This window comes from Anticarsia gemmatalis, chromosome 6 (genome assembly GCF_050436995.1).
Source record: "Anticarsia gemmatalis isolate Benzon Research Colony breed Stoneville strain chromosome 6, ilAntGemm2 primary, whole genome shotgun sequence".
In the NCBI taxonomy this organism is placed as follows: Eukaryota; Metazoa; Arthropoda; class Insecta; order Lepidoptera; family Erebidae; genus Anticarsia; species Anticarsia gemmatalis.
The window spans coordinates 10,133,949-10,147,138 of NC_134750.1; the positions used below are offsets into that span (position 1 = coordinate 10,133,949).

General features: G+C 35.1%; 1 protein-coding gene across 5 annotated transcripts in view; it reads left to right on the forward strand.

The window, feature by feature from the left end:
* The window catches only part of SKIP (Shal K[+] channel interacting protein), a 118,370-nt gene extending 106,964 nt beyond the window's left edge, over positions 1-11,406 (forward strand). The window contains exons 6-13 of one of the 5 annotated variants that reach the window (XM_076115704.1): positions 3,244-3,402; positions 4,612-4,668; positions 5,980-6,046; positions 6,792-7,315; positions 7,464-7,656; positions 7,966-8,138; positions 8,217-8,586; positions 8,678-11,406. In XM_076115704.1, coding sequence (XP_075971819.1) covers positions 3,244-3,402; positions 4,612-4,668; positions 5,980-6,046; positions 6,792-7,315; positions 7,464-7,656; positions 7,966-8,138; positions 8,217-8,586; positions 8,678-9,138 — 2,004 coding nt within the window. In that variant the 3' untranslated portion in view covers positions 9,139-11,406. The remainder of the gene's footprint in view (positions 1-3,243; positions 3,403-4,611; positions 4,669-5,979; positions 6,047-6,791; positions 7,316-7,463; positions 7,657-7,965; positions 8,139-8,216; positions 8,587-8,677) is intronic. The other 4 variants (XM_076115705.1, XM_076115706.1, XM_076115707.1 and 1 more) reach the window with 4 other exon arrangements.
* Positions 11,407-13,190: the final 1,784 nt, after the last annotated feature.

Here is a 13,190-nt window from a genome sequence, read left to right on the forward strand (position 1 = left end):
ATCATCAAATTAATTATTAGTTACCTCCAAACATGCACAATGGATAAAATGAATTAATAATTCAATAACTCTCAATACTTGTCACCAATTATCGTGTCAGTGCCAGCCCTGAAATAATGCTGTTGATGTGCCAATCTAAATGACACTCTATGAATACAGACATAGGAGAGAAAATGATTTGTATGTTGCGGTGCGATGTCTAAGCGAAATTATGTTAGTATCAATCAAAGTATTGATTGCTGAATTGATTTGTTTCCTCCGGTGAATTGAATGAATGATAGAAATTAGTTTATTTAATTAAATGTTCGTATAATAATATTACTTACGGTTACGTAGCTTTATAATAAAGAAAATACCTCTTTATCACACTCAGGTTTCTGGGTTTTATACTCGTAGCCCAGTCTTATTCACAATTGCATAAATTATCACTGGGACAAACGGGACAGTCTGAAATTTATTTTCATCAACGAAACTCCGCACTAAAAATAAACTTAACAATTACAATTTATTAAACAGTTTCAGCAGTTTAATTTTACCACCATTGACCCGTCACAATTAGGTAACAAGCAACAAAAATAGGTCACAATTCACACATCAAATTCGCCGTTTAAAATTAAATAAAAATTCCATTCAATCGAAAATGGCCTTTAACATCAACGCCATTAAGTTTTCAATAGCTCCGTATAATTTTAAAACGATATTTTCGAATAAAGAAAACGTGTGTGACTTTGATAAGGGGCCAATAAATTGTGCAGGCTCGAGTCCGGGCATCGCTTGTCGCATTAAAGGTTCTATTGTAGAGTATTCGCATTATTCCGTTATCAAGTAAGAAGTTAATGGGCGAGCTTTGTGTATCCTATGATTAATTGATTCGTACATGCCCTCATTGTGATGCAGATATCCTTAGCTTTTTCCTAAAATGATAAATGAAAATCTATTGTGCGCCCAACTATGTGGACGTATGGTAATTAGTACGTGTGATTTCGTTGTTTTGTTTATTGAAATAATTGATGTAGTATGGCTTCGGTAAATAGGAAATTAGTTTTGTATCCGGTACGTAATAGAATGTTTTGTTTTGGTTACGGTAATCCGTTGAGGTGTTGCGTATTGGGAATTCGCTCGGGGATTCGGTTAATGGATAGTTTCAATGGTGGTGAAATGGTATACGGAGAGATTGTTACGTGCGGTTCTATTAAGATATTACACAATTGGTTGATGTGTTTATTAAGTTTATAAGGTTTTGTTAGTTACGTATTCATTTATACATTAAAGAAAACAATATTTTCTTTTGTACCCCATTTTGTTGTGATGAATACTTAAGAAAATAAAATGATTTGAAGGACCGCTATTTTAACAAAATTTTGTGATTAGTTATGTATGTATGTTAGTAAAACACGTTTTATAATTAAACTAATATTACAATAGTGCAAATCACATAGTTTTTATTTATTTATTTATTTATTTACAACTTACAACTATCATTACAGGTAAACCCAATTCGATAGTGCGCTACATCTTACTTAATCTTACTAAAAACAAAAAATAAAATATAAAATAATGAACACAAAAGCAAAAATACAATATACATTTAACTTATAATACTACTTACATACTAACTAGGGACTAAAATATGACAATGTGTATATAATAATTTTTGTCAACTCACTCATGTGACAGCAAAATATGTCAACATTCATGCTAACCATATTAATTAATTTAATAGACCTGATGAGCGGGAACTTAGCCAGCAGATTAGTCCTGGCGTTCGGTACAGCTAGGAGTGGCGGACGTCGCCGCCTGCACACATACCGATCCGGTACACAAAGGCTAAGACATCGTAGTACTGTAGGGTTGTGTTCAATGCCACGCAATAGTTTTATAGTTGACTCATTTATATATAAATAAGAACATTTATATATAAATGTTCTTAAATGTGGTTAATAATCCCTGTAATTTTTTCATCAAAAACACACGTTGGCGTTATAAAGTTGCATAAAAATAATAATATGGCAAGTGTTTGCCGCACCGTTGTTAAGTTGGCAGCATTGCATAATGACCACAACACTCAACATGCGGCCACGACAAAGTAAAATATTACCTTACACACTGCCTGATAATAGAGTGAGGTTTGTAAATAAAAACGGTTTAGAAACAAACAAGAAAAACTTTAATAAACATACCCTTACCCTTTTCAGACATTCATGTACTTTTACGCTGATGAGCAACTTAGTTTTTCTGATTTCAATGGTTTTACAACTTCAAAAAGAAGTATTACCGACATAACAGAGAAATTTCAATATAATAAATTCTAACTAGACCAAAGCATTGTGTTAATAAATCATCTTTGCCTCGCCGGGTTACGTACAGCCCATATTTCAATCGTAAAGTAAAAATATCTTAATAAAAATCTTCGAACACCAGCTAGCTCTAAACTACTACATTGAAAGCACCTAGATATTTTCCAATTTCACAAAATTGCTACTATAAAATCCATCATTAAAAAAAAGTATTCTGAAAGCTATCTCCCTAAAAAAATAATAATCATAAAATAACTCAACTAACTAATTTGACTTAAGAACTTTATCGCTTATATAACTTTATTTACACTAAAATTATGATGGTTGGAAACTTCGAGAGAAGCGAGACGATAATTTATCATGTTCCCTTTATACGAGAATACGGTGATTCGGGAAAAAGTTAGACTTTCCGAAGTAGCTAGTGAGTGTATTTGCAAGAAATCTTTATGAGAAAAATGACTGGCCAATCACGTGATAAATGATGTAAATTTTACTTTTACACTTCGTTTGGTTATTTATTGCTAGTAGCTTAGAATTTGTGTTAGTAGACTAAAGGCCTAACGTTTGTTTTCTTTCGATAAAAGACTCATAACAGTGATGAGACAGTTATTGCTATTGTTGAATTACTATTTAGGTTAGAAGTTGAAGGAGTTGTTTTGTGTGTGTAATTTGCAGCATTTATTTTTTATTTATAAATACGATATCATGTGTAGTTAATATTAACATTTAATCTATTTCAATATATTCTATGTAATCATAAAATTAATTATGTATCGCATTTCTCTACAAATTTATAGCTTTGTTATATTATGAAAATATGTTTTATCTGTTACTTATGTACCTATGTGTTTAATTTTAGTCAAAACAAGAGCACAAAAATCTTGTTGAACCAATCACCAGGCAGTAAGTACTAGGACTACATATAAGCCTAACAAATTTCCTACAGGTCGATACACCGGACAGCGTGCTTCAAAGTGGTCTCGGTTTAGGTCCTGGGCCCGACACGGCTCTCAGGTCCATGGTAGACCCCCGGGACTATGACCGCCTCCGCTTCTTTCAAATGAGTGCCGCCCAACCAAACACCTTCGAAGAAACTATACATAGGGTGAGCATTCAAAATTTTCCTTCAACATCAGATGCAGACAGAGTTTTTGACGCCATTTTGAAATGCCAGAAGTGTGATAAGCATTATTGATTTATTTTGTTAATTAATGAAACTAACTAATTGTATTCATAGTAACCAAGTTAAGAAAATATAATATGCTAAAAGGTCCTGACTGTAGTTTACTTTGTCAGGACTTTAATATTAATAGTTTCGAACTGTACCACATAAAAATGACGCTATACAATTTTAAGATTTTTTAAAGTTGAACTTTATCTTTCATCACATTAAACATTTTTTCAATAAAAAAAACGTAAAATAAATTTTGTATGATGGCATTTAAAAAGGCATTGTGATCGTACAAAAGACTGTGTCATTGTGTCGTTAACTTTCAGTTAAGGGTACAATAAAAGCTCTGTCTCCTCGAGGTGTTGCAGGAAAATGCCGTGATCTGTTACGCTCTGGATGGCAAATTATTTAGCTCAATTATATGTGTATAGATTGTACTTTTATTTAATTGTGTGTAGTATCATGTACTTACATCTTTGGCTTAAAATATTTATTAAGTTTATAGATTGTTCTAGCTCATACCATTCTAGAAGCTCAATGTATTCATCCGCTTATTTATTCATGTTTATCCTTTTTTACTGTGTTTACTGTTTAATTATATTATACAAATATTGTTAACTCATCTTATATTTACACAAAATTAATTATCTTTGCCAAACAGAGTTCTAACAGGTTTCAAAATTCAAAATCACATCAAACATTTTTGGCTTACTTTAATCGGCATGCTCAAAGAATTGGAGGTGGCTCTACGATACGAATATTATCGCATAAAATAATATTTTATTCCTCTCACGATTTTCACAAACTCATTTTATTTATCACATATTTTTCAGTCTTTATTAAATCACAATATTATTTCTGCACAGCTCCGTAGTTTGGCATTATTTGCACGTAAATATTTTGCATGATAAAATTACTCAAAAATGCATGTTGTGCACGATGAACAACATTTTATTTAAAATTTAGAGTACAAAATGATCTCGATGTATCCAGTCAGCCATTGTTTTTCCATATTTTTTATGTATAATCTTTATTTTGATTGTTATTGCACGAAAGGTTGCATTCACGTGAGGCAGGGACGAAGAAGGATCGGTAATAAAACCTTTCTATTCGTTTGTTCATTTCAAATGTTTTTTGTTGCAGTTAAAAGTTCAAGAAGCAATGAAGAAAAAAGACAAATTAGCAAGAGAACAAGAAGAAGTAAGTTATGTTATAAAACCTTGATAGTGATTAAATGGTTCTATACTATATAAAAAACAGAATGTAGACAAATTTATAACACAATCCAACCTAAGCGAGCAGATATGAACAAAGAGAGTACAAAATAATATCCACCAATAGTTTTTGCTAGCGTTCGCCGTTCGAAATCGAAAACAATGAAATAATCTACAAAAAGTCCCCCGTTCCAAAGCGTACATCCAAAACTAATCTGATGCCATCCTCGCACCAACATGTAATCTCCTGACTGGCTCGAGCATTCCACGCGCACCTACCGAGCCAAGCTAATCGTGCCCTAATCTCGGACTAAGCCTATTAGAGGCAGTTGTATCGCTTCCCTACGAAACTTCCGAAGCCCCTTGCTCAGCACATTTCGCTCGTAAAACTATGGGTCGAACTTTGGAATATTGAACATTGAAATTTACTATTCTAATAAACTATGCCGCGCGTTTTGAAGGTACTGTAATGAAGATCCTTCAGGCTAATTGAACAAATTGAGCGTCAATTGCCACAAACAATAAACAATGTTTGTAAACCACAATGTATTGTTAAAATAATGCGTTTGGATCTAAATATACTAAAAGTGTTCGAAATAATTGTTTATAGTAACATATTAAAACGTTGCAATGTATAGTTTTACGGTCTACTTCTTCGAAATTTCTCTAAAATCTCATTTTCTAGAACTGTGCGACACGTAAATCCCTTTCGTGTATAAACTGCGCCGTCTTGGTAACTAAGTGTGCATAAATTAAGTTAATGTTCAATACTTTTCTACTTACGAGAAAGTGGTCTTTTTATTGCCCCTTTGAATATTTATTCGAATGTTCACGCATTCAGGAAATATTTTGCAAGAAAAATATTTTTAAAGTTCCCTGACACATTTATCGCTCATCTTTTAACCTGTATTTATGTTTGTACTAGAACGTGTGCTCGTACGTGGACACGGGCGAATAAAAGCATCTCATTTCCTTATAAAAACCGTAAAGTTTTTACGTCTCACTTTAAGCCATTGCTGTTTTACACAAGGAAGCTGGGATGAACTCGGCGGGTGGTAAAAATTGCAAAATCCAAAAATGTTTAGGCACAATGTAACGGACTCATGAAAATTGCTCATTATTTTTAAAATTAAAATTCTCCTATCTTGTTTCTTCACTCCCCTACAAAATAGCTAGCTCAGTTTCCTTGCAAAATTAAAATAATGCTATCTACTTTAGGGGTGCGGAAGACTTTTCCCCAAATATTCAAGTCTGATGTTTTTCCAGTTTTTAGCATAATATTGTTATTTTGTTACAGATTTTAAGAGATATAAGACATGGTCTTATGAATATGGGAAGGGATGGAGTCCGAGGCCCGTTTGGAGGTATGTAATAAATAAATGTCTGGCATAACCTGCTCCAAAACAATTTTGATGGTATTTGGACAAGGTTGTAAATAAATCTATGAGATGTGCTTATGAGTTCAGTTTTATATTTTGATCTGATTGTACTCTGGTATTTTTAGAACGAGTTTATCAACTTACGGCTAAAGTAATCACAGTAAAGAGTTTTAAAAATATTACAACAATCAGATTTGGCTATTTATAACAATGCTATCGTGATTCCGCATGTTGCTTGCACGAATTTTAAGACTTAAGTTATTTGAGCAATTGTGCGGAATGCTTCTTTGAAGATGTTCATTTCACGTCCGAATTTATTACTATTCGGTATGCTTTCGATGTGCATTTGTCATTCATCATTTTTATTGTTTTGTGGAATGAACGGACTTGGCAAAAAGTTCCAGATTGATCTTTATCGTTAGCGAATAAGCTTGAACATAAAACCGCGATAGAAATCATAAATGTACAACTAAATCCATCATCATTCATACGATCAATGTTTACTTTGCGACAAAATGCTACATGCATGTTTTGGAGAAAAAATATTTTGCAACCACGCACGGCTTTACGATGTTCGTACACAGCTTTAACTGCAGTGTTGTCAGTGAATCGCCACTTTGTCGGAAGCATTTTACGGTAAACTTTTTTCGCAATTTTGTTAGCACGTATTTTTTATTTGCATTACTGGGAACTGCGCTGCATTGAAGTCTAATAGAGGGCTCGTTTACAGACGACACGTATATGTACGACGACGAAGCGAGAGGCCTCTCGGGAAGAGGGCACTGGTACGACGAACCGCCGTACGAGAGTGACCCTGAAGATTTTTTGATGGGCGGTGGAGCGCCGGCTGCGACGTTTCAAAATGGCCGTGTTTGCTTCACGCTTAACCTCAGGAACGAGCCGAGAGGTGAAGGCGTGATATCTCTCAGAAGCGCCGGCGATATAAGTTTAGCGAGGACCCCTCGGAGGGGATTAATTATTCCGCAGAGTGGTCCCTATCCGACCACCGTGATCCCCTTGCGAACGGCGAGAGATCGGGAGAGTGGGGATTACGCCGCGTCAGACATCCAATCTATTGGATCAAGATTATCTGGAATCTCCTTAGAATCCAACCGGTCGGAACGGGACTCTCGAAGGGGATACAGGCAAATGTCCGGCTACCGGATAGGTGCTGATCCTTTATCGCCTGCCTCATCAGATTACGAAGATCAAGAGAGTGAAACAGATTCACAACACATAGCCACAGTGCACAAGGTAATTTGAGTTCACAAATATCAAGTTCAGGTCAAAGAATGTTCACAAGTCATACGTCGGCAATATTTTGTAATAAATTTGCTAATACAAATGTTGCTTTTGATTTAGATAACCTTTGCCCGACTAACAATTTTATCAATCTTTCCAGTCAGCCGAAGAATGCGAAGGAGTATCGAACCTCGCAGGGAAAGTGCGAGGTCTTAGGCAAGATGTCCAAAGAAAAATATCAAGATTAAGACAAGAGAGGGGCCCCGAAGGGAGCGATAGGCGGACGAGTGGCGATCAAGCGTTTCCATGTTCTAATAGTTCTTTCGAAAGTCTTCCCAGCGGATCAGGCAGTAGTGAGTGGATTTATTGAGTTATTTGTTTGTGTTAATATAAATGGTTTTGTAAATAAGTTTGTCTTTCCTTTCTTTGTACCATAACGCCCCAATGTGTTACTTACAGATACCCTTTTGTACACGTAAATCCAAATTTGAGTAGCACTGTAACCTAATCCTACTAATCGCATCGCATTAAACCACTAAAAATAACTAAAAACTACCTATCCACAGTCAAACAAAGATGTGCACAGGTATTTCTACTTTCAATGTGTGTTGGTCGTAGACATCGAAATTTATTTTATCTGAGCCCAGAATATTTATGTACAGGCACACAAGCATTGGTTCGCGCCGGTAGTAATCACTCATCTCTCTCGGCAGAAGAAAACATAGAATTAAGTCCAGCCGGGCGGAGTTTACTCGTGCCGCAAATGCTGTGCCGAGCTCGAGCGCTCGTCGATTACGTACCCAATATTTATGAGAAAGATGCCCTGAGATACAAGGTAAGACGACTTAATTCCAAAGCGTAGCCGACGGTCGATCTAGGAAGGCATTTCTAATAACTTGTTATTTGTCAACAGAAAGGAGACATCATAGAAGTGATAAACATGAACGCGTCCGGCATATGGCGCGGCGTGCTGAATAATAAAGTAGGGAACTTTAAGTTCGGCAACGTCGAAGTTTTGTCCGAGAGGGACACTGTTCGCTCAAGATCATCTAAATGGTGCAAGAGCCGCGAGCGACTTTGGGAAACAAGACCACGTACTGTAGAAGAATTATTGAGAAGGATAGACTTGCCGGAATATGCTGTGGCCTTTGCTAGAAATGGATATGAAGACATAGAACTATTCAAAGAAATTGAACCATCAGATTTAGACTACTTGGGAATAATGACTCCTGAACATCGCACACGAATTCTCGCTGCGGTTCAACTTTTGCATCAACTTGAATGTGAGTTGCCACAATCATAGCTAATATAAAAGAGCCCGCTTAAATAATGTATGTTTTATGAAGCTACTAAGAAAATTATCCACTCTCATAGGTGGCGAAGCTGAAGCAGAGGCTGATGGAGGCGGTTCAAGTTCCGAAGGAGGCGACTCTCCATTTGGACGGCGACAGTTTCCACGAGACTCGGGGTGTTACGAAGCAGGCGTTGGTGTTGGAGGCGTTCGAGTGCGCACATCGCCATTAGTTCACAGAGCCGATGAGCCAACCCACAGGCCACCAGAGCCTGCCCCCCAAGCGAAACGCTCTATTCGTCGAAGACAACCAGACGACGCTGAATGCGACAGAATCGAACGCTACCCAGGTCCTGGTACTGAAAGGACAACCGTCCGCAGTGTTGGTCTTCCTGGAGGCGCAAGAGACGATACCTGTGAATCTGACCATCGACTCAACGTAGTCAAGTTTGTCGCTGGTGGGGAGCCGTGTGCATCTGAGAAAAGTAGCGACTCAGGGGTGAGTAGTTCATCGTTGAGTTCTGCTCATCCCCACCGTCCCTGAGCGCGGCCTTCCGCGCCCGCGCTCGCCTAGGCGCTGGCGCGGGCGCGTGCGCACGCCGCGCAGCCGCCCGCACCCCTCGCCGACACTGAACCATCCGCGCCGCCCGAAGGCGAATAAACTAGCCAAATTAATAATCAAATCTTTTATCCAAATATAACCTAACAAATGCGTTTTGCATTACTATTTTAAGCGTTAACCTTCAATTTGTCATTTTATCCTTAAAAAGTCACATTATCAAATATGGACTTTTAAGTATTCTTATCAACTCAATATAAGACTGAAACTCATTTTCCGTGCAAATTCAAATGAATGCTTCGGGCGGCGCGATCATAGATTAGTGTGGGTAAACATAAACTTAACTTCTTGAGAAGTTAATAAATATTTTATTCAAAGATTGTTTTGAAGTAATATCATGTTTTATGACGTTCGTACCCACAATTAATATTCTTCGTGTAAGAACTTGTTACTTAAAGACTGACTTAAGTTTGAAAGCACTGAGTGTGCTTTAATTTTTATGTCACAATTCACAGTTAAAATCGCAATAATATAAATCATTATCTTCTTTGATATGTTCAACTAAATAAATGTGAACAAAAGATAATAATTGGTGTTGATAGATTCAATCGTAAATAGATTTCAGTACGGAATATTATTATGGATTATATAGATATTTATATAGGTTGCTTGTTACGATTTCATGTGAAGATTTTGAAATCGCTTTTTATCATTCCGTTATAAATTGGAAAGCATATCATGGATGGCAGCAATTTATTAAATAGCTTTAGTTGCTTTTGATATGTATTCTGTTCAAAATACTAATTTAGTTAAAACAGCTTTGTTATTGCCCGGCATTTCTAATATTCAAATATCTTCTAGGACAAATTTGTATTAACATTTCAATTTTGATATGTGTTTACAAATACGAGCCGAATTAATATTCGCTGTATTGACCAACAATTCTATTTGCATACTGACTTGAATTGTGTGCCATTTTGAAATTGAATATTTCAAGTATTTTGAACAGAGTATTCTAAAAAGCATTTATGACTGTATTTATTATTTGTAGCGGAGGCAATAAGCCAGTTTGTATAAGTAACTGGAGCGTTGAAAGCGCAACACTCGATAGCAATAATTGTAAATACTTTATAGATAGGTTAATTATTATATGTTGATAAAAAAGTTTTTTGTAATTTTTTAAGAGAGCTTTATGCGGTATGCCGTATGTACAGATAATGTAGTGAAACAGTGAAATTTTGAATTTCACCCCGAGATCTTCCGTGTCATGGTAAAGCAATTTGACATCGTTTACGACTTTCGCACTTGTGACTGGGCACTCGTAAAATTGTAACTACTGTCAAACTACAGACGGGAACAAAACAATATTAGGTTTCGCAGGCTGCGTAACAGTGGGAAATATCACGAGTTTCCCTGTTGAAATAATATTGCGTTTTTCATATTGTTATGTTATTTTTTTAATATTGCCGGATACAGAGGAACTATCTTCAAAATGTACAGCGATATGTGTGTAATAAATTCTACGTGTATTGCTACTTTGTTTCGAAGTAACAATACGTCTCTCTCGCTGTTCCATTTATGTGTTTTACTTCAACTACATTGACTTTCTCAAGGGAGTAATTTTCTAAAGTGGGGCATATTTTAGCTTCATTGGTTAGAAGGAACGATTCCATTTAACATTTTTGCATTTGTATCCTGAATGTTAAAAGGGAACCGATTCTTCGTACAATATACATTTTCACAGAGTTTTTGTTGCTCAGTCACTCGTGGTTAAATTGGACACTCTCGACTGCCCGCGGTGTTCCTTGTGTAAATTTTTGTAAAAAAGGAATCCTTCACACTTTTCGACTACGATCATGAACTAGTCCGAACTATTGAATGTACATAGTTAAATGTTTGTTACTTGTATATTGTAGATAGAATATATTTCTTTTGACAATTGTATATTCAATAAAATTAATTCTTTATTAAAAAAATAATGTTAAAAAATAATTTATTTATAATCAAAATTACGTTAACGATGCTCAGGTAGATTTGAACTTATCCATAGTTTTTGTGGTTATAGTGTTGTTTTAAGATTCGTGATTATAATAATTAAGCTGTATACTTGAGGGTTTCTTTCATTTCTGTTAGCCATACATCAGTAACTGTACGTACTTTTTGTAGCAATATTTATATTTTTTTAAAACAGACCTTATGTGTAAGTTAACAAATCTGTTTACAAACATGGATTCTAAATAAATAAATCCAAAAATTTCATTTGGCTTTTCCTTATTATTACCAACCCTAGATACGTTAAGAAAGGTATATTAAACAAATTATTAAAATCAGATCACTGACTTGCGTCTTTACAGTTTATTTAATGAATTCCGAAGATATTGAGCCATTGCAAAGAGTCGCTTAATATCATAGCTTTTAAGTTAGAAATATTGAATGCTTAAATAGTACCGACAAGTCTAAACATTAAAATACATAAATAACATAACTGTTTCTAAGAATTCCTATTCATTGCAGCAAACTATCTATCATTGTCTTATAGCCCGTTATTACCTAGGTATTAGGCAAGAAGCCTATAAATAATTTAGTAACAAAATACTTGGTTAAGATAGCTAGATAATAATGACAATAAATTTTCGTACACAATGGCTATTTCAATGCTTGTCGGTTAAGGAATAAGTAATATATGTAATTGGCTAAACACTTGTCAATGATGTTATTTACAGCCTGTGAAACATTAAAGGCATTTCAAGTCTTACGAAACATTTTTATACTCTAACTCAGGGGTTCCCAACCTTTTCTTAGTCCGGGACCACTTTTATATTATTCTTGTTAGCAGGGACCATTATGTAAGTATATTAAAAATAAAGTGTAATAGTCAGCCTGAAAATTTTAAATTTTTAAATCGTTGTGGACTATATTTGGACTTCCACGGTTTGTTTTTCAGTATAAATTCTAACAAAAAATTGTATTCGAATTCGTCTACTTTACTAACTGCCATAAATGTCAAAGCCTAAAATTTTAATTCATGGATATTTCTGTAAGTATACTTCTCTGCATACTATAGTAAGTATTTATTTTATCAAGCATTTTGATACTCTCTTCGCCAGCTAGCAAGGGCTATGATTATCTACTGACACCATTATTGATAGCTCTGGAACTGAATCTCAGCATCTATCCCGAATTATGAATGGTCAGCTTTAAATCTAAGTCTAAACTTTCCTTCATTACAAATCTGTTTTCTGCATTATCGATTTCTGGAATCACTAAAAAGTTTTCCACTTATCTAGTGCGAAGGAAAATCAACTTTAAAATGATAAGTTTAAGGTTGAAATTATGAATAGTATATTGAAGGTATTCACTTAGAGATAACAAGCAGATTTACAGCGTAGTGAATGAATATCGACAATATATCAATATTGCATGGAACTTACACTAGCATAATATTGAACGATCGGTGCTTTTACAAAGGTTTTTCTACTTAATACTTACTTTTGCTTTATTTAAAAATGAATCTGAATTTTCCTCGGATTGTTTACACGTAGGCTTTCCACTTTATCGTTTAAGTTCTTTTCAAAAAGAAATATACACATATGACATTTTGGTAGATCCTGATTATAGCAGCGTAACACAATCAATAGGTAAGTTATTTTTTTTTGTGATGATGATTTGAACAATTTTTACCTCTAAATCTGATCCATAACGATGGGACTGCTTAGTAAGATAGCAATAAAATTAATTTAAATCCCAGATCAAAGCGATTCATTGCAATGAACCGTCATATTTTATCTTTACCATTCATGCAACTAATATTTGCCCTCCAGGCGCCTTTCTTAATAATTTACTTGCCACATCCAGTTGAACAAATTAACTGTGACAGTGACAAGTAGTCATTTTTGCGATTGCAAACACAGACTAATCGCAAGGACTTGCAGCCGTTGCGACTAAGCGCACAATTATACAAGTCGATGACTTATGTTGGCTCACTAGAGGCTTTTTATCATACGCTATGATATATTTTTCAATACGAACTTGTGTTA